This window comes from Anser brachyrhynchus (assembly GCF_964034855.1).
Source record: "Anser brachyrhynchus genome assembly, chromosome: 4".
In the NCBI taxonomy this organism is placed as follows: Eukaryota; Metazoa; Chordata; class Aves; order Anseriformes; family Anatidae; genus Anser; species Anser brachyrhynchus.
Window position 1 is genome coordinate 67485757 of NC_137698.1, and position 22066 is coordinate 67507822.

At 38.6% G+C, this 22066-nt stretch overlaps 1 protein-coding gene across 11 annotated transcripts in view; it reads left to right on the forward strand.

Moving 5' to 3' along the window:
• The window catches only part of SORCS2 (sortilin related VPS10 domain containing receptor 2), a 553956-nt gene that overhangs the window by 295771 nt on the left and 236119 nt on the right, over positions 1-22066 (forward strand). For 10 of the 11 annotated variants that reach the window (XM_080592004.1, XM_080592009.1, XM_080592010.1 and 7 more), the window contains one exon: positions 13455-13554. The exons of the other annotated variant lie outside the window; for it this stretch is intronic. In XM_080592004.1, coding sequence (XP_080448130.1) covers positions 13455-13554 — 100 coding nt within the window. The remainder of the gene's footprint in view (positions 1-13454; positions 13555-22066) is intronic. 11 annotated transcript variants of the gene reach the window in all.

Sequence of the window (22066 nt, forward strand, 5' to 3'; positions counted from 1 at the left end):
AATACATAGCTCAGAAGTTAGGTCATTTTCCAATAACTTTCTGTTGAAAGTTTTTAGAACTTTTTAGCCTGCTCAGTGGTGCAACTGTGTTTCCTCTCCCTAAATTTTCAATGGCATTGATTCTGTAGGATTAGATATTGCAGATAGTGATAAGTGATAATGTTAACTACAGCCAATCTACCAGTTTAACAGTAGGACAATATCTAAATTTAGACAGATGACCCTAGAAGAAGGAATTCCCCTTTTCAATAAGTAAATGTATAGGAACAACAAAATTATGATTCAGATCTCTCATTTTTATTAGCATAGGATAATAAAAATTAGACAAAATACAAAGTGCCTACATGTGAAATGACTTCAGAAGCATTCAACATGAAGGTATTATGTCTTTAAGATGTGTTGCAAAGCTTTTTCAGCTGGTCATTATCTCAATGGTGATGATAAGAGTTTGTCTCAATAAAAAGAAAAGAATAGGAAGTTCATATCTGGAGATTCAGTCTGATTCAGGAGAAGAGAAAAAAAAACACCCTCTGTCCTTGAAATTAAACACTGGAAGAGATCTTTGGTAAACATGGTGCAATTCTGTGGGTCTGCTGCAGATTTCCTGCATGACATTAAGCTTTTTCCTCTTATGCTAACCCCTCTGGTTCCCCAAAGGCTTAACAGTATTTATCTTTCATTAGATTACTTGGTAAGCTTTTCAAGATATAGTGTAGTCTTTCCCACATCTATACAGGGCCTTCCAAGTGAGAGCCCATCTCTGAACTGGAGGCTCTTCAGACAATGAATGAAAAAGTAATGAATAGTAAGTGAAAATTACTGGGAATCCTAAGTGATTCCTTTCATTAAAATGAAAATGAAGTACTTTGCCTGCTCAGTGGAAAGAATGGATATATAACATTTCTGCAGACATACAGATTTTCCCCAGTTTCATTTTTGTGTTCTGTAACCGTATAATTTTGGTTCTGGTGTACATGTAGACCAGTGTCGAACATCCTTGCTGCCCTCCTTTCTTGTCTTATAATTAACTGCAAGGCTCGACGGTTGTTGTCTGCTTTTAATTAGCTCAAGATCTGCTGTTATAGTTAGTGCTTGGAAAATACCATGAAGATTGGAAGTGGTCATGTGAAGAGACTAATTACAGGAATTAAAATGCCCCTCAGGCACGTTTCCTGACATAAATGACTGAGCAAAGTAATTGTCGCTTCCAGTTTTGGTAAACATTTGGGGCAGCTGTGAAGCCATTGTACTTTTTTTGTTTGTTTGTTTTAAAGTATTGAAGAGTTTGGTTGTGAAAGATGCCTCTTGTTTTAACTGAGTGATATCTTGAAGTTTTCATATTGATAATCTGGATCGGTACGGCCAATTTGTTTTAATAGTATTTAACAAGATCGCAAGTCAACAAGTAGAAATACATATGATTTCTGTGCATAATGCTCATAACATCACTTTCTTCTCAAAAAGAGTAAAGTGCAGTTCTGTGGTCCAGAGGGAATTCTCACATAAGGATCTGTTTTATTTCCTATAAGATCTCAGTAACATTCACTACAAGTGCTATACAGGTTTACAGAATGTCAGAGGTGGGGCTAGAGTATTTTTTTGATTTCTTTCTGACCAGTGTTACTTCAGTGAAAATCCAAGACTTTTCAAGAAGTTTATTTATTTATTTATTTTTTATTTACACTGCACTTACAAATATTACTTGTAAAATAGAATACTAATTTACTGATTTGGTGTTGGTGCTCACTTATATCATGGCAGCATTTGAGCTACCATTTCTGTTGGAAATGCAAATATACAGTTTTTGCCCCAGGTCTTCTGCTGTGAAGTTGGAGGTAGATGCTCAGGCTAGAAGAGGAACCCAGCAAGCTGAACGGGTCTCCATGTAGAGCAAAAGCATTTACTTCCCTGCAACTGAAGGCTCAGTACCTAACATTATTTAAACAGATGACGAATTTATATGGAAAATTCACTTGACGTTATAAAGCTGAGTGAAGGTCAGCAGACTTGTCTGCTGTGTTCCATGGGATTACTCAGAAATGTGGGGCAATCGGCATAATATTGTGTAACCCCCCTCCTGTTGCTCTCTCCACGAAGAGAGCTGGAATCTTGATTTCTTTGAAAAAGATTGCCTTGAAGTGGATGTGATTTGGAAGTAAGAACAGCAAATGTATCTTACTCTCCCCAAACATTTGCACATTAGATTTCAATTTTATTGCTTTCCAAGTGATGTATAAAAAGTACTTAATAAATATGCCTGGTGGGACTAGTGGCTAGCATTTGCGATCTGTACATACATTTGTAGATGAGTAGCATTGTGCTGAACTTTCACTGCTTTACCACGTTAAAAGAAAAAAAAAAAATCTTTCATTGGGCAAAAACACTTTTTTTTGGGTAAGCTCTTCTTACCAGGCCAGACAGCCTGTAGGCAAAGATATTTTTGTCCCACTTGGTCAGGTTGTTCTCATCTCTTTCTAGTAGTCCTTGATCACTGGAGAGGATCAAGATATTATTTCATCCATGAGAAAGAGCAGCAGGGATTAATAAGTGGAAAAACAAACAACAACAAAACACCTCAGCACCATATCTGCCACATCCCAGATCCAAGGCCTGACAAGCAGCAAAACGCCCTAGACAGTAGCTCAGTGAAGCAGATGGGGGCCCCCAGCCACTGCAGTGGGGAGTCTTCAACTACTTTCACCTGCCACTTCCTCCTGGAGCTGCTGCGTGCTGAGACACAGGCAGCAAAATGCGTTAATGGATGCTGCTTCCAGGGCACTGAAGGTGTTCTGTGGTCATAGCCCTGTAAATGGAGGTAGAGCTGTCCTCCATGTTGTGCCAGGACTCACCAGCTTCCAACCTTCGTCATCATAGGAGGAGGATTCAGGCTCTTGTACCTGCAGTGTCTCAGGATCCCATGGATCTCCTTCCCATCACTGTGGATGCTGTGAAGGCTGCTGACTTACATCTGCGGCTCTTCACTTGATGACCCAGAACCTCCACCAACACAGAGCTCCTGCAGGGAAGGAGGCCATCTGCTGCCCCCAGCCCCAGTGAGAGACCCCAGACACCCCTGCAGCCCTCGACCAGCAGAGCTGCATTACCTCCCAGCAGCTTCATCTGACCTTGAGTGGTAGATGCTAGGGGAAGCAGGGCAACACGTAATAATCCTCACTCCTTCAAAAAGAGCTTATTTTTACATGCAGGGTCACTTTTTTTTTTTTCTCTTCCTGATCTCCCTGAATGTCAGACAAGAGTGTGATTGAAGTTTTCAGCTCCTTGAGTGCTTTGTGTTTAAAGGTAGAGAGTTAATCTTATTCTGTGGGGGTTGTTTTCACTTGCATTTGAAATTACATGGCAACAGTTTATAGTGGACTGAGCTTCTGTTAAGAGCAGTTAGTCATCATCAAGTGAACAAATGTATTAGCGTGTCACCCTGGCATGTATCAACCCACTCTCCTGTAAAGCACCACGTCAGCTGTGAATGCACTCTTAGCGCGACTTTCTTTTTACAAAATAGATCCAACATGGCATGTATGCAGAACGCAACCTCTGCCAAGGATCGTCTCCTTTCTGTTTTATTTTTAGAACATTAATTATCATGGTATGGAAGCACGGTAGATTCATCTGAAAGTGTTAATGGCCGTAAAATCGCCTGCTTCCTGTACTTGTTGCTATGAAGTGTAATCTTCTCAGTTTGGAAACTCCTATGTAAATGCGTCTATTTGTCTTCGGGTTCTGTTTCCTAGCAAACTGTGATGCAGTGCAAAATGTGCTGCATTTGCTGTGGCTAGCCCTTGTAATCTGTCTGCATAATTTATGGGAACACTTCACTGCACCTTCTGCTGCTAATGGTCTCTTGGAGTCCTGCAGAAAAGGTTGGTTCTGCCTTCTAATTTTAAGAGCCATGATGGTGGCACTGTTTGTGACTTTTCTGGATCTATTTTGGATTTATGTCTGGCCAAGGCTTTGGAAGAGCTGCTATAAAAGCAGAAACATCTGCTGGGGTTTTATGTTCTGCTGGCTTGCCAAGTTCAACAGCAGGCCAAACTACAGCTGATGGGCCCGGCCCTCCCCAGGTGTCACTGCAGTTACAGGAGAATGACTGCAGGGGAAATCTGGCTGCTGAAAAACTCTACACAAAATAAATATAGAAAGGCTTCAGCAATTGTAGAAAGCAATTAGGAGATTACGACTGGGCTCATTAGCAAGTAAAAGAAACAAATCCTACCGAAGTGGTAGTGAGCATCCAAATTCCCCCGGTCGCCCCGGTGAGTGACTGCGGCCTCCCAAGGTGCGCTCCTCTGTCAGTAACTGCACATGTAAGCACTGCGCTCAGCAAAGCAGTTCAGGTGGCACAGACACACCGTGATTTTAATGGCTGTTAAGAAAACTTCATCTTGCTTAACTGTCTGGACATTTTTGTGACTTCATGTACATCACCGCAGCCATTGGGCCTACGTGGGTGAGGCAGGCGGTGCTTTTGATACAGGCAGTGAACTCCTATGGTAGGAGAGGGATTCAAAATGATGCCTTAAAATTTCTTGTAGAGGTTTTGTTCCTGCAGCAATTTTAATAACTTACAATAATCACTCCTTTAACAATGGAGACGTAGGAACTGATATCCTACATGAACTTGTGCTCCATCTGGACACTGTCCAGCCTCGATTCACGATGTGTGCAAGCAGATTCAGAGCAGCATGCCAGATAAACCCACAAGAGATGACTGTGTGGGACTTGGTAAGTCTTTAATACACTCATCATAAGGCGTGACACCTTACAGTGTCTATTTATCTGTATTTACTGACTGGTTGAGGATATTTTCATTCTGTTCATAAACATGCCCAGTTACTCCCTGTGTTCTGCCAGGCATTTGGCTTCAGCGGCAGAGTAACAGTCAAATCCCTGACAAAACATTGACTTATTTACCTTTTTATAAAGTGCTACAACCTGTTTGTGTAAAGTGCTCACTGCTCCCCTCACTGAGAGCAATCATAAAGCCGAGGTCAGCACATTAGCAGGAAAAGTCAAAACTTCTATAAATTGAGTCAAAGAAGAGTTCCACATACAGAAGATTCAGTAGCCAACCATTATAGTTGGCAGAGCCCATTACTAGAGGAATACGTAATCACATGCAAGTATGCACATACAATTATTAAAAGATTATCAGTTCTTTTTTAATTTCCTAAGTGTTCTTGTTGCAGCTGGATCTCTCCAGCGATTACAAGAAATTTTGTATTCTGGTCTGAAAGCACAAAGCCAAATTCTGTCGTCTCATACATCCCAACCTCCTTATTGCCTTCCAAGGAGCTGCCTTGCCTGACTCATATTAGGAGAATAAAGTTGTTTCAGAAATATTTCAGCTGTGTGTACTGGTTTAAATAAAAGCCCTGGACTGTGGGAAATACCTAGTATTTTTCCATGATGGAGAACTGTAATGTTTCTTGCAAACCTCGAGAAAATGTTCTTAAACCAACCTAAGTTTGCCCAAAGAACATAAGTATGTCAGATGAGAAATTTTCCTTGGTAATTACTTTTTTTTTTTTTTTTTTCAATCACAGCAGTCATAAAAGAGGAATTGTACTGAAAATGATATAAGGATGTTTCTGCTTTTGGCAATCTTGGTAGTAAACATGATTTTCAAAAATTGTGCTTTAGCACCAATGGCTTTTATTTCTTGTTTCCTTTCTCTAAATTGTCAACAAACATTATTTTTTTCAAAATCGGTGGAAGAAATTTAATAATATATAGGAAGTAATGTATTCATTTCTTTTTTAGGTAGTAACGTAATAGTTAAGTGAAGCCACTTTTTTCAATACAGTACCCTCAGAAATAATAAACTGAGGTTGTAAAGGAAAGCCTTTTTATTAAAAAATATATACCTAATAGTAAAATTCTTCCTGTGTTCTAATCCAGGCAGTATTTTTATGATATGAAAGAAAATAAATTAATATTAATAATTTTTGTATCGCTGTATTGAGTTATCAGCTCTGCTTTTTTATTTATGTTTCTAATATGCCAGAGCTGTTTCTCAGCAGCAACCCCCTCAAACCCTCTCTTAAGTACTCCACTCCTTGCTGAGACCTGCTAATGCAATGCTGGATTTGCAGCTACTGAAACTAAATCTACACAGGACTGTTTCTTAGAATAAATGTTTGTTCACTAACAGTTAGTTACATGATATGCTGAATTCAGTGAAGAAGGTGTGGTAAGAAAGCTTTCTGTATTTTCCACCATTTCATTCTCATTTTCCACTTACATATTTAGGCAACTACAAGTATTTGAGGGAGTGAGTTGTTAACAGGATTATTGAAATGAACCAGGTTAAAAATAAACGTTCAAAAACTATAATTTGGATGTGGATCATTTCAGTTGCCTTGTTTCTAGCAGGACAAAATGGCTGGGGGTAGATTGGTGGGGATTTTTAAGGTGTCCCCCAAAGATGTCTGCATTCTCCAGTGACTGCATCACGAGGGCTGTGTGTGCTCCTGCTGGCCCCAGCCCAGCTTGGGTTGCAAAGGTAGAAAGGAAGAAGTAATGAGATTTTACTTTTGTGATTTGTATCCTTGTATCCCTGTTTTCCTGGATGTGTCTCGTCTCCTTTGTCACTGCAACACTACATGTTATATGTTTGAGTGGATTCCTCACAAATATGATGTACGGTGAGTGTGGCTACAGAGTATATCCCCTAATACGTGCCCATCAATGGCTTCTGTGCCTTGGTGATTGAATTGATACACCAAGGCAGTAGTTTCAAAATAGATGTCCTACTTAAACTAACAATTTCTGGGAGAAAAGGTGGTGATTGCAGCTAATAGAAGCTAATGCAGTGTTGTGGAGGCCAGTAAAATATGAAGTCTAATTATTGGAGCTGTGCAGCAAAGTAATGAGGAGCTTAGAAATGTAACTGATAAGGAGCTCGATAATAGGCTAATGAGCAGGGTGTTTGTGGTATATTGAAGGACTAATGAAGGGCTACAAAAGATAACTATGGTGGTGTACAATGAGTGTATGCAAAGCAGGAATATTTAAATACAGCCCTAAAAGATACGTAGTATATATTGAAGACACAGTTCTGCTTACTACTGGAGTTTAAGTGTGTGCAAATGTTTACATTGTACAGAACAAGTAGGTTGGTTGTAACTAATAATCAAATAAAAATACATGGATAAATGCAATGACAGAAGATACCAGTAAGAGAAAACCTGATGCAATATGTAAATAAAGAAGAATCGGTGCTTAAATTTCTGTGCCAGATTTCTCTGCCAAATAACACCCCATACATACACGGTTTACTTGCGACCTTCCATGTTCCCTCATAAGAACCTGTCAGTGATTCTTGTACTGTGGTAAGCTTTGTGTCTGGGTAACTGAGACAGAATAGTTCCTGGAAAGGGTGGGCTTGGAAATACTTTCTGCAGAGGTAAGTATTGCAGCATCACGGTGGAAAGTTGTAGCCTGACATGCCAGTATGGGTAAGCCAGACCAGGTCTGCATCGTGGAGCACACTGTCAGCCCCTTAGGGGTGAAGCTAATGTGTCACGTTGTTTAGAGTTTGTCTTTGATTTTTAAGCGCATTGCAAAACAAGGCAGCATCCTATTCCTCATTTTGAAGTTAGTAACTATAGTCCCTGGGGAAGGACATGTCTTGCTAAAGTGACCCAGCAGGCTAATCCTTACTTTTATTACTGGCTACAGAGGACTTTTTCCCTCTCAGAGCAGATGGTTGAGTAAGGTGTATTTTAAACATTGAGTACAAGTCCAGTGCTAGAAGTAATGACTGTTTGATCCTCCTTGAGTTCTCACTGCATATGAATGCAGTTGTTCAGTGTTTTGTTTTATTCTGCGGCTTTTTTGGAGGCAGTGTTTTACAGTCAAATATGAATATATATTTACAGATTGCTGAAAAGCCTCTGCAAATAGCTGCTTGTCTTTTATTGTGCTTGCATGTAGTGACTGGGACTGTAGGACTGTTCTTGTGCATGTAATATTTGTAATAATGGGAGGGAATCTCTGTAAGTATATAAATGCTGGGTTGCACCATCTTCTCATCAGAGCACTACAGAGGAGTTCACTTTAGCCAAAAAGGCTGTTGTGATAATCCACATTTCTTTAAAATCTGGCTACTGTTATCAATAAAGGATTGATAAATAAAACCAGGATAAGTTCATCTTCACAGTGCATATGAAAAAATAAAAATAAAAAAGTAAACTATATATTGCCTAAATTTGAAGTGGGTGAACTGTTTATCTGTTAGCTCTTGACTGTACTGTTGATTGTTTAGTGTAAAACTGGATTAAGTCAAAGAAACATTTCTATAACTTCTCTATTTCTGAGAGGAAAAATATCATGTAACTTCATAAAGGCTCAACTTTTCTGGAAAGCCTCAGAGTGAAATACTTACACAGAGCTGGTAGCTGATGAGTAATCTGCTAATTGGATTGCTAGCATTCATACTCTTATATAGCTGTTGAAGAAACTTTCATCTGCATGAATTCCTAAATAGGTGAGTCAGGTATTGGAACTCAACCATTACAATGTGTTTCTACTGTGAAGAAAGGTGTTTTTTTTTTGGTGTGTGTGCGTGTGTGTGTGAATGATGTAAATACTGGATTGTTCTTGTGACCAAAGCAAGGGGAAGGAAAGAAGATGTGCAGTACAATCTGGAAAAGATTTAGGTGGGAAGAAGTCTAGTGAGTGTTATGAACAGATCCACTCGTCCTTGATACTGTAATGTGTATCTCAACTGAATCTTTTTTTTTCCAAAAATTTATCAATAATCTACAGCAGCAGATCTTTCCTATGCATTTTTTTTTTTTTAACAAGTGCTTTCTTTTTATTTGGCTAGTTAACTAATTCGTGAATTATCTGAAACTTCTTTATTGTTGTATTCCAGGATTTTCAAATAATAGAGATTGTACAGTATATCTCATTTGGCTAAAATAGTTTTTGAGTTAATCTTCAAGGAGGAAAAGTAGAGGAAATCTGATCCACGTATGTGCTAACTGTTCCAGCCATAGTCCCTCTCTTCAATTCACTAAAAGGAGGAGAGGAGAGGAAAGGAGAGGAAAGGAAAGGAGAGGAGAGGAAAGGAAAGGAAAGGAAAGGAAAGGAAAGGAAAGGAAAGGAAAGGAGCATTTTCAGTTGGCGTTTTCTTTTACTATTAAATTTTACTTGGAATTTTGCAATTTTGACCTCTCAAAATTTTTTCCTTAACATCTAACTATCTACATTTTAATATGTTTGTTATAGCTATTTTTCTATATACTTGTAAATACCATCTGGAAAACAACTAACACTAGCAGTAATACTGAATCGTAGGTGTGAGTCATCAGTGGAGAGCTCTATAATGATAGTGAAGTTTAGACAGGCAAACATTTGTTTTGTGTCTCTTTTGGTATCTGTTAAATTTCTTCTTCTTTCTCAATACTTCTGTTAAAAGATGTCAAGACTCAGAGTTTAGGTACAGTTCCAAATTATATTAGGCATAGATTTATTTCAGCTCAAGTATAAGAAAGATACATTTTTAAAGACAAGATCCAAATTTCTCCACAGTTTAGGCAGTTTTGAGTGTTCCCCCCCATCATTTCTCTACCAGTTGGAAGCTTTCCCAACTATAGTCTGAACTCACAGCATTAAAACATGATAAAAAGCCATCATTCTGTCTGTGCTGTAATATCGTTTGATTTTGACGATTGCTATTTCAACACACTGTTATTAGAGTGGCAAGTGACTTTTCCTTAAAAAAAAAAAAAAAAAAAAAGAAAAAAAAGAGAAAAAAAGAAAAAAAAAGAAGAAGAATGGCACGTATTTCAGCAGAGGCATACTTTCAAAGAAGCTGTTACCTAGCAGTAGGGCCTGTCAGGCTGTGTGATGTCTGCATCTGTACGTGAATAATCACATAGTTTCAGCACCTGATGGTTCTGCCTGTCAGGAATGGCCCATCACCAAAGTACAGAAAGATGTTTTTCTTATGAGTCCTCCACTTTACTGAGTTTTGCTGTACTAAGAAACATCCACACAATCTGTAGCCCTTAGTGTACACGCGGATAAGGAAGAAGCACATGTGGATAGCTTGCTGCATCCGCTGGAATGTCTCACAGAAGAGAAAATAGTCACTAGCTGGATCCAGATCACTCGGAGCTGCAGTCAGGCCCATGTTTAAGAATTCAACCTTTACGCTTCTTGCTCAGGTTTATGGAGTTCTGCTGTTGTGCTTCCAATGCAAATAAACCATGCTATGGAAGGATTTTTCTTTTTACTCTTCTTATCAGTTGCATGTGTATCCTCTTTGCATTTTACTTTGAAAATATCTTTTCATGAATTTTCAGGAAGGAAAGAGAATACTTTTTTTTTCTTTTTTTTCTGATAAACACAGATTTGTGTTTTGTTTACTTTCTCTACTTTACACTTACCACAAGCTTGGTTTTTAGCGCACACAAAACAAAGTCATTCTATGACTGGAAGAGAGTAAAGGGCTCCTCCTCTCCTGAATTTGGTACAAAACATGTTTTGTATTGCTGCTTATTATATTTCCAAAGCAGGCATACTCTGAGATCCCAGAATTTATCCTCCCCAACCCTATAGCCGACTTATTACAGGGACTTTGTTAATAAAATGTTAACTCTTTATATATTCACAGGCAGGAACTTGGAACTTATATCTAAAATAAAAATTTGTGGTGACCTGTGTTCTCTGGATTAAAGCAAAATTGGAAGACCAACTGATTTTTTTGGAAAGAGCTTCCCTTGAACGATGTCCTTGAGCTATGTCCTCTTGTACGTAGATGTCTCAAGGAGTAGCTGGCATTCCTGGGTTCCCTCAAGGCAAGGTTACAGTAAAAAAACAGTCTGAATAAATTTCTCTATTGATCCACAGATCTTCTGCCAATCTGAGTCTTCCTGCTTGGGCATGGTGTACCTGTATGGATATACATTAGCTTGTTTTAGCATGTTGAAATTGGAATTCCTTTTATTTTTTCCTGATTTTTTCCCCTTGAGATAGCTAATTTGTATGAGAAAATAATTTTGACTAGAGTTGTTCTACCTTTATCTGAAAATACTTTTGTTAATTTAGTGTACTCTTTTTGTCACAACTTTATTATTTCTTTGTAGTAACTTTTATAAGTCATAATAGTTAGAACAGGAAGTTTTAGACTGGATTTTTTAATCTTTAAAATGGCTTATCCTCTTCAGGCTTCCTGCCTGTACTGCTCTCATACCTTGATACGGTTGCTGTCACCATCACTCCTGTGGTGTCACTCTCCAGTGGTCCCATTGTATTAATCCTGGAATTGCCTCTTCAAAGTAAATTGGATCATCTCTGAGGTTCAGAGAATTATTTCAGGATTTTATTACTGGGCAAGCTGCTGACCTGATATTCTTTCCTTAAAGAGAATATACCAGGCTCTGTTTCCAGCATAGATACTTGTTGTGTGTGATTTCAGTACATCTGGCTGAAGTCAGTATTTTGGTCTTTCCTTTAATTTCTTTTCTGTCAAACACCTCTGGCAAAATCAGTTTAGCACCATCCATCCTATTCTCCTGAGAATTTTAATTAGCTCCGTGCTGAATACCCACTGCAGTGCAATTGTGTGTGTTTGATTTCTACATAATTATTTGTCAAAACTGAATTGCTATGATTATGTTAACTTCTGTAATGCATTGTTGTGTATCTGCAGACCAAACAACATTATGGGGAAAAAAAAAAAAAAAAAAGGATTGCATTTGTTCAGACATCACTATAAAAGAGGTATGATCTCAACCTTGGGCTGTGGGTATGGTCTGTGTGTCACAGTCATTTTTTTGACTGGTAGAGAGGAAAGAAAAATAAGGTAAATATGATCTGCTCTTTACTTGATGTGCCTTTGGGACTGATCCAGACATACCATTCTGTGCCTCATGTTTGATGATGCCAGAGACATAAAAACTAATCCAAGACCACAGCTACAGGTTCTTGCAACATGTGGGCAGCTGGATGTGTGATAGTAAAATAGCCATCTCTGGCTTCATATCATGTGTACTCTGACTTAAGTGATGTTCTTGGTGGGATGGGGACGCAGGGAGATGGAGGCCAGGTGCACTTCTGCAGGCAGGTGGCCCCTTGGGGACCATTCTGCTTTATGTAGCTTGAAGGAGATCTTCGGCTCTGAGCCACCTGTCAAGGACATGGTTAGCCAGGGATTTGTTATCTCCCTTTTCACTCTTGCTGTATGCAGTCATGCCTTTGAATTTCAGCAATAACTCACCTGGGCAGGGGATATGCAACAACAGAGCCTGCTGAGGAGCAATGAAAATGTGAGAATGGTGACGTGGGGCAGAAATCAGTTATAGGCAGTCCTCAGTGTCACGCTGGGAAGGACCAAGGTTTCATTGTGATTCCCTTGGATAACCTGGATAAGAGAGTTGTTGCATGTTCCCACATGTTGGAATAACCCAGGGGTACCTGACAGGGCACCTTCACTCCTGGCTTTTGACAAAGAGTGTTATTCCACTGAAGCAAAGGGAACATGGAGTGGGAATCCACCCAGCAACTCTCTGTCCTAGGGAAGGCTTCTTAGTAGAGAAAGGGACAGGTGCCTTAGATGAGTCTCCTTCCAAATGAGAAGGGAAAATATGGAGAGACCATATGGTGCAATTTGATCCTGTACAGAACAAATGAAGGTTCATCCACAGTGATTTAATTTTGGATGCGACTTGCTTTGAGTTTTGCTTATTAACATTTTGCTAAACTAATGTTGTTGTTTTTATACTAGACTTCGCAGTTGCAGGTACCTAAAACAGATTCCATTTCTTGCTGTCAGTTTTTCAGGAATACAAGGCAATTTCTGCTTGTGCTTGCATTTGTTACATTCATAGCTTTGTGTGGAAGACATATTGATGGTCAAGAACTTACTTTGTTTTTACTTATTCAGAACTGTAATGATCCTCTGAAAAAGAGCTTGAGGAGTGGATACCTTTGTCAAGTCTAATGCCTTCCAGATCTCAGGCCAAATTGTTCTTTTATGCAACACCAGGCACTGAAATTAGCTTTTCTTTTTCCACATAGCTGAGCAGGTGCTGTTAGTACTCACATACAAGCCTTTGCTCTGCCTAGCAGTTTTTTTGCGACTTGTGGGTGGTGATGGAAAGGTATATATTTTGTGCTTCTCTTACTGCACAGGGTAGTGTCAGGATGAAAGCTAGCACTGCACAGACCTGTGAAATACAGGCAAGACTAGCAATGTTTTTTCAGACCTCGAAAAATATTCTTACAGAGGCAGGTTTCTTTTAGTATCTAATGAGCAATGAAAAGAACAAAAGGATGGCAGAGAAGAATTGAAAATGGATAGTTAGTGCTACAAACCATGCATGTATGTTTTTGTTTGTTTGTTGTGTTTGTTTTTTGCTTTCCTAAAGAGTTTCCATGCTGAAGCCTTTAGAGGAAAGCACTTACAGGTGTTTGATTTCTTTCAGGTCCTCAGATTTTGGGACGTTATACACAAAGTTGAATCTGCAGCCTGGGATTGCCACTGTTATTGACAATTTCTACATTTGTCCCACCAACAAAAAGAAGGTATGTGGTAAAAAAAAAATGACATTTTATAATGCAATGGAGACTCTACGACTATGTGAAGTGTGTTTTATTAGCTTGTAAAATATAGGGGAATGTTTTTCACAAAGTTGCTGGTCACCTTAGGTACATTTGTGACATATGCAAGTGGGATATTTATTCTTGCTGAATAGTATAGAAGGGGAAAAGGCCTTGAAGGACTATGAAAACTTTTGAGGCCGTTGACTTCTGGAAATGAAGCTTCCATGGAATTTTCCCCAGGAAGAGAAAAGCAACCTCTGTAGGTTTTCACACATCCACACAAATTCTGGGACTAGCATTCAACCTCTTTATCCTTTATACACAATTTAAAAGTCCTTTTGGATGTTTCTGAGTATAAAGTATAGGGATTGGACAGGCTGTCATTGAGAATGATGTTTACCCTGTGCAAAACCTTAATTAAAAAACAAACCCCACCTCTCCTTGGACCTATTTTTTAAAAAACATGTTCCTACATCATTACTGAACCAAAAAGCTTTTCAATGTACCTAGGAAGATTAAGTGGACTTTATAAGTGAGAGTGAAATCGACCCATTGAGTGTATTTAGAATGGATGTTATATTAGAAGTGGCAAGAAGAATGATTATGAGAAAAAAAACAATAACAAGCCTTCTAAGTCTGCAAAATGCTTGTGATTTAAACTGCAGGAATTGTGAAATATGTTGTGAATAGCACAAGCACAGTAGGTCTTTCATGAAATAAGAACTTTCTCTTGATAGGGACCTATTAGCTACAGTGTAATACAGAAGAATTGATTTCATGCAGAGGCCACGATTGGAAGGACAATTTTAGTTGTGTTTATCTGTCTGTTCTGTTTAATCAAAAATCAGTAGAATTTGTTGAGACTGCCTGGATGATTAAGTACATATTTTATTTCTCTCGCAATTGTGACTGGAGTTTTTGTGACCAAGCTATGCTATTCCCTGGTAATATATTTTTAATCTGCTACAAAGTCAGATTTTTTTTTTTTATTTTTTCTTGGAGTGGAACTACTACCAAGCACAAAATTTCTGTGCACTGTCTGTGTTGGAGCTAAAATTTGCTGATGATTTCAGGTCCAAAAAGAATCAACAAAGCTTCATCCATTTTCAGTTTCCGGATTGGAAGCTGAAAGTATGAGAAAGATGACAGCTCTGTGGAGAATTTTTCCCAGTATAAAAGCCTACAGAAGCATGTCAGTGCCTGTGTGATTGTGCCAGTTGTCTGGCAAAATGGTAAGATGACTGCTGAATTTCAAGCCTGAAGATGGATGTTTACAAAAAATCTCATGTTAACCCGGTCTTAAAAAAAAAAAAAAACAACACTATTTTCTGCTCAAGGCAACTTGAAGTCCTTAGAGATACATATCTGGCTTAGTAAATTGATATTGTATTGCAATCCACTGGTTATAGAGAATGCTTTTGTTGTTAGTCATTAAATACACTATTTTTATGCTGTTTTGTTTTTCCGAAGATGATGTTCGATAGTATATGAACAACAAAAACAGAAGAACAGAAGGATTTCTAGGGACTGTAAATTATGCCAGAAGAAGATATATGTATACGTGCAGATGTACACACATACATGGTACAAAAAAACGTGAAAGCACTGGAGTCAAACAGTGTAGCCAACATCTTCAAACTTGGCTTGGAGGTGGTGTGGTCACACATATCAAGTAAGCAGAAAGTCTCCGTGTCATAAGAACTTTGTCAGTTGAAATGGCAACTTTTCTGGTGTTGGACATATGATTAGGATAAAATGACTAATGTCTGATTTCACAGAAATCATTTGGAAAGATGGAAGAAAATTTCTCCCTACCGTCCATTTCAGGACAAATGCACTAGGGTGTAAGAAAACATTTACATCTCAGACTTTCTTTTCTGAGCTGAGAAAAAGTTTCAAGTTTTGACTTTTTACTGATATTACTAGACTTCAGATCACCGTGGTGTGGGTTTTCTTCAGCAAGTTCACATCTTTTGAAATGTGCTGAAAATGGGAGCTGTGCTGGAGTGCTGACTGTGCTTACTGGCATTGAGCGTGCACTTAAATTTACGGGATAAGTAGTCCCATGCTACCAGTTAGCATTTAGGGACCGGGAATATGCATGAAAGCAAAGATAAAAGACATTGATGGGGATATTTTGAATACTTTGCATATTAAGCACTATTCCGTGCTTTCATTTTGTTTACCTATTGTAGATCTCATCTGTGGAAGAACTGATACTGCATATATAATGCTCATCTTTTACAACTCAATGTCATCAGTGCTTTAATCTCACCTGAATTTAGGCGTTCTGTCAAGTCCCCTCCCTCTGTAGTCAATAGAAAAGCTTGGATACCTCCAGGCAATTCATCCTGTTAAAGTCATAGATTATTATACATATGAGAATAAGACTGAATGGTCTTGTGGAGGTTGCTGTAAAAGATTTTGTGACTCTAATGGGTCTGCAGTGAGTCTCACTGCAGCTTCCTACAAAGAGAAATGAAGAGATGGAAAATAGTTTTTGGTTTGGAATGTTATTAAATGAAATATTTGCTAGAAGGCTCCAGTCTAGTTCTTGGATTGACATTATTTCTTCAGTTTATCTCTGCCTATATACCAGCTCCTGGAAGGCCTTAGAATTTCACTCAATGGGGCTGCAGTCTGTGAGGTGTAATTTTATACCATAAAGACTAATGGACTTGTAAGTGAGCTTTATACAGAAAATGTGAAATTATACTGGAAATTTTTGGATCCTGTGAATTGCTCATTTGTACTTTCTTAAGATGAAAAAAACACCTTAATTCTTATCTTCCCAACACCATTGTTTAAGAAGTTAAAATTCCACAGAATCATAATGCTGTTTATGATGAAGTGCATTCGCAAGTTCAGAGGTTAGAACCACATCCTTTTCACGCAGTGCTCCATGGAGAAGTGATTGTATTTCTAAATAAAAATATAATAATTTTACAAGGTAAGCTATAGGAATGCTGGGGACTTTCAAGTAGCTGGTGGAAGGAAGGAAGTCAATTTACAAACCCCACTGAATGCATCCAAAGAAGTGACGTGTTCCTTTTCTATGTTACTCTTCTGTGAGTGGGTTGTGATTAATACTGTTCATAGGTCTGCAAGAAGAATCAGTATAGAATCGTATCAAGGTTATGTCTACACAGTCTTTTGTAGGTGGTTCTTGTTCTGCCTGAATGCAGCAGAACTCTGATGTAAAAATTGTGTTGCTGTGGTTATCACAGGACTCAACCTATGAAACCCAGTTTTGACAAGAAACGATGACAAACATCTGAGGGTAGAGCTTTAGGGTGTTTTGCATTACTCTGAATGAACCTTTCTGATGAAATCATGGCATCGGGGTGTGAGCTGTGACTCTTCTGGTTGTGAATCAGAACTGAACTGCAGTCAGCCAGCAGCACAAGAAGACATTCACACCTACATGCAAAAGCTTCTGTAGGCTCACCCTGAATAGCTGTGAAACAATGGAGTAATAGGAGAGGTCACACTAATTAAAAGTTCACACTTCCTGAGGATGCATTATTTGCTTTGTATTCTGGCTGCTTTTAGCATAGTAGTAATCTGCAACCAAAGACAGGGAAACTATTAATCACATTTTTCTGCCATGGTTTTGGAAAGTTATAAGGTAATGTGGGTGAGATCTCTTACGCGTTCTCTCTGACAGTAACTTCTGCATATAAACTAATTTTTCATTGATCTGTGACATAAAATACCCTTAGTTTATGCAGGCCTTGAAGTGCTGTGCATTGATAAGGGATGTTCTTGCACTTGAAACAACAGAAACAACTTTGCAGTAATTACTCTATGCTGATAGCATCAAACATTGCAGGCTTTCTAGAATGTACCATGTGGAGAAAACAATTTGATCTGTATCCTCTGATTTTTTATTTTTATTTTTTCAACAGACCAGAATGATAATTATGCTTATGAAGTGATGCACACAGTTCACGGAATACAGAATTATGTTTTCCATAGTGTCATTCTGGAGTCAGATAAACAAAGTAAATTTTTTTTCCTATAGAAGACAAAAATTAGCAGAAGTCACATTCACTGAGCTAAATTAACAACAGAACATATAACATTTTTATAGGTCGTACATGTTGTTGGGTGTAGAAGTTACATATTTATTTTAAATCTGCTTTTATAATATTGCTGGACAGGAGTTGAATGAAAATGCTGTTCTTTTCCCACCTTGAGCACATATTTTAATTTTCATTGATGCACATGAGTCTGACGCATCCATCCTCTGTTTACACACTTCTGGAAAAGAAGCAGCTAAGCAGTTTATATTCAGTATTTTCATGTTAATAGAAAATAAATGTCGATTGTGTCTATGCTGACTTAATAGTTAAATGGGCTGAACACTTACATTCTTCAGCTGTCGCAATAACCAATAGCTGCATGTTTTCCCAAGCTAAAAGGCAAAATGACAGACATGTACTCTTGCTTGACAAACCTTGCAGAACATGTAAAATAGTAGTAAGGATATAGGCTATCCTCTACAATATTTTAACTCCGGGTGCCTTAAAAAATAGTATAATTTACGCATGATAGCAAAATGGTATTTGCCACAGCTATAAAAGCATTTCCCAAGATGCAACTGGGTTGAGCAATGTTTGTAATCACTAACAGGTAAATGCAGTCCTACAGCATTTTGACATTTGTCTTTGAGAGCAAAACAATTGGTAGTGGAAGTTGTCAAAATGCAGCATGGCTACATTTACTTGTAAGGAATAATTCTGCTCGAGTTTCAATTTCCTTAGAGACCATACTAGAATGTCTTGAAATGTACTGAGCAGAATTATCTTACACTTTTATTAGTAGTTGTTGTCAACTAAGAAATATTTCTTTCAATAACCCAAGTAGTTTCTTCAGGAAGGTTTGACTGTGAAATTGCAGAATATGATCTGTATCTTGTGATGCATCATCATGATGTATTATTTCCTTATAAATAGTGTCAACATTCAGTTTTATTCTAGTGATGCACCACCAAAATGTAGCCTGGCTGTGTCACTTTGCTTCAAACTTCTGTCCATCACTGTTCAGTTCAGCCTCAGATATTCCAGATCCTCCCAGAAGTATGCCCAGTAATTAAAAATTGATTCCACCCATAGTTTGCTACTAAGTGGATTGCTGTGAGAATCAATCCTATGCAGAAATTCCAGATGTATTCACACGCAACTGATGAGTAGTTGCATCAGTTGATGGCCTGTCTGGGAAGCTCTTGTATGGAAGCAGAACAAAATAGGTTAAAACAGTCAGAGCTTTCCCTGAGCTGTTTATTAGGGGTCACCATCCGCAACAGAGGTTCATGTAGCACCACTGAAACATATCCATTTGGGTAGAAGATTTGATGGATGCTATTTGATATACATAGTTGTGGAAAAAGTGTAATAAAGGTTTGAAAAGCTGAGAGTGAAGTAGCTGAAAATTAAGAACATATATGGAACACTTACTAGGAATACGGCTATTAGAAAAGTATTGAGCTAAGTACTGGCAGAATGGAGGCTAGGAACTACAGCTTCCTCTGTCTGACCGATTCCAGCTATGTTTGAGAAACCAGGGATTTTTCAGGCTTCATATGTAAACAGGACTGCATCAGAAATACATAACTCTAGTAAGATTTTTGCATTCTAACTCTTCAGAACACCTCCAATAAGTCAAATATAACAGCAGTATTGCAGTATTACAGTATTTAAATAGGCCATGTCTTTTAAATAGACTTTGAATACATTTTTTCTATATAGTGTGATGGAGAAAGGTTTGGTTTGGTTTCTGTAACAAGATTTGCAGACACTTTCTGTGCTTTTCTTCATCCTGGCCTTCTACATGTGGAGCTTTACAGGAATCCCTTCTATTGTCGACAAAGATGAATTGTTGTCTGCATGCATTTCTACTAGAACACTGAACCGTGCTGTCTGAAGCTGCTTTTATACTTTCTTGTTTCAGTTTTGCTCTCTGACCTCCAAATGTTCTATAGTCAAGCACATGAAGTAGACCATGGTCAAAGGCTTCACCTCATTAAAAAACAAAACGGAACAAAACAAACCTGGCAAACAGTACAAGTCTAGTCATGACTAGTCTGTAGGTTTGCCACAACATGTAGGACAATTACTCGTTAAGGTAGAGGGTATGTTAAGGTAGAGGGTATGTGGGCTAAATGGGTGAACACTTGAACAGACATTCTATATTATTATTGTATCCTATAATTTATTTGATGTTTAATGTGGAGATCTCAATTGAAGTTTTTGAAATTGACCTTCAGCTGTGATTTTATGTCCTAATGTGTAACTTCTGCACTCTTTTGTGCTTAGACATACAATTATTCTAAGGAAAAATACTCTTGTCTTTACCACATACTTATTATAGATTCTTTTGTTCTGTTTTTATGAATTTCCTGACTAAAACTCATTAATCACAAATGCAGACCAACAACTACAAAAAGCCCTAATGTTAAATTGTGTTTACTGTAGTGAAGCCAAAAATAAAAAAGACTAGTTTGTGGGAGTACAACATAAAAAAAAAAAGATTTATGTGAAAATGGAAAAGACCTGTGAGCAAGCGTTGAGACCATTACGCATGTGATTCTGCATGTAAAAGACATCTATTTCCCTTCCAGTAATTCTGGGAAGAGAAGGAATCCAAGCATCACATTTTCAGCAAGGTTTGATTTCCTGTTAGGATGAGCAGGGCATTGCCCGGAGAAATAGAAATAGTCAATCAAGAGCATGCAGTAGAAAGCATATCTGAAGCTACCTTCTACAACTGTGGCACTGTGTGCTACTGAAGGGGTGTCTGGTCGGAGAGGAGCCCTAAACCAGAAAGCTTAATGTTCCACACGAGAGAGATTTTAAGATCTGGGATTTTGATTTGTTATGTTTAAAAATAAGGTGAATTTTGCAGAATTTAGACCAGGCTGTCATTTCAAAGCTCCTTATCTTAAAATGTAGATTCTTGTATTTAGGCCCAAATCCAAATCTGAGTCATATCACAGAATCACAGAATGGCTGAGGTTGGAAGGGACCTCTGAAGATCCTCCTGTGCTTCAGTTTGTGCCTGATGCCTCTTGTCCTGTTGCTGGGCACAACTGAAAAGAGACTGACTCCATTCTCTCGACACCCTCCCCTCAGATAGTTATACACATTGATGACATCTCCCCTCAATCTGCTGTTTTCCAGGCTAAACAGGAGCAGCTCTCAGCCTGTTCTCATACGACAGGTGCTCCAGTCCTCTAACTATCTTAGAAGCCCTCCTCTGGACTCTCTCCAGTAGTTCTATGTCCCTCTTGTATGCCAGAGAAAAATCTAAGATTTGTTGATAGATACACTGGGCAGATGATGTGTTTCCTTGTTTAGTCTGCCCATGAACTCATTGGCCTGAAAGGAGTTAATTCCTTTTTTGCTTCAGAAGAGAACTGAAAAGGAAACCAAAATCAACTCTCCAACCAAAATCAACACACCAACCAAAATTGTCCTCGAGGAAGACCTTGGCTTTTCTCTGGCACACAAGCAGCAACGTTTTGCATCCTAGCTACAGCTACAACTGCAGTCGTCTGGTCAATAGCTATTGAGAATCACATAGTTTTTGAATGCTGTATGTTCCTATGAGGACATAATCTCGGTAGATTTTCTCATGCAATATGAAGCTCACAGATTTACATACAACAAAGAGGCAAATGGTAATATATATTGTCCAAAAGAGAAGGTATCCATATGAAGTCTGCTATGGGTAAAAGAACCAGAATAGAAGAGGCTATTACATCAGCAGTGCTCAAACTTTGCGAAAGGAAAGAGGAGAAAAAAGAGAGAAGGTAATTGTAAAGGGGGAGCGGTTAAGGGTTAGTAGCAGGCATCCTACAGTACTGAGTAAGTAATTGGCTGCCCTGTGTGCTAGAATGAAATGGATGCAGTTGTGCCCATAGAACAGATTTCTGCTAAAACCAGTGTGTAAAAAGGCCTTTCTGTGATGAATTCTATTTATATCCATTGCAATTATTCTGAGATGTGTCGAGATGACTTCTGTGCAATTTTTTGAGCATCACAACGTGCCTTGGGGTTCCTCTGTTGCAGAAGGGAACAAATTGGGAACTCTTTCATCTCGACTCAGTCTAACCACAGCAGCAACTAAGCACCAAGACAATCTTTAGGAGATAACATGAAAACTTCTAAACACTATTTGAAGAAAGATGAGTAACACTGTTCAGCAGATCTGCAAGGACAATGTACAGTAGGCAGATTCCCCAGACAGCCTGGAAATGACGGTGTAGCGAGTTTGAAACATATTCATCATGCTTGCTGATGAATCTTCTGCATCTCCTGGGGACCTGTGCGTTTCCTCCTCATTTCCCCAATGATGGAACAGCAGCACGAGTCCCAGCTTCCACGCTTCATGCTCTGTTAGCATTTTCCAATCTACTGATGTGTCAGATTCTGCTTCTCTTCACTGCAACTGTTCGAGTTCCCCCCACTCGTGCTGACCACACAAACTTCTC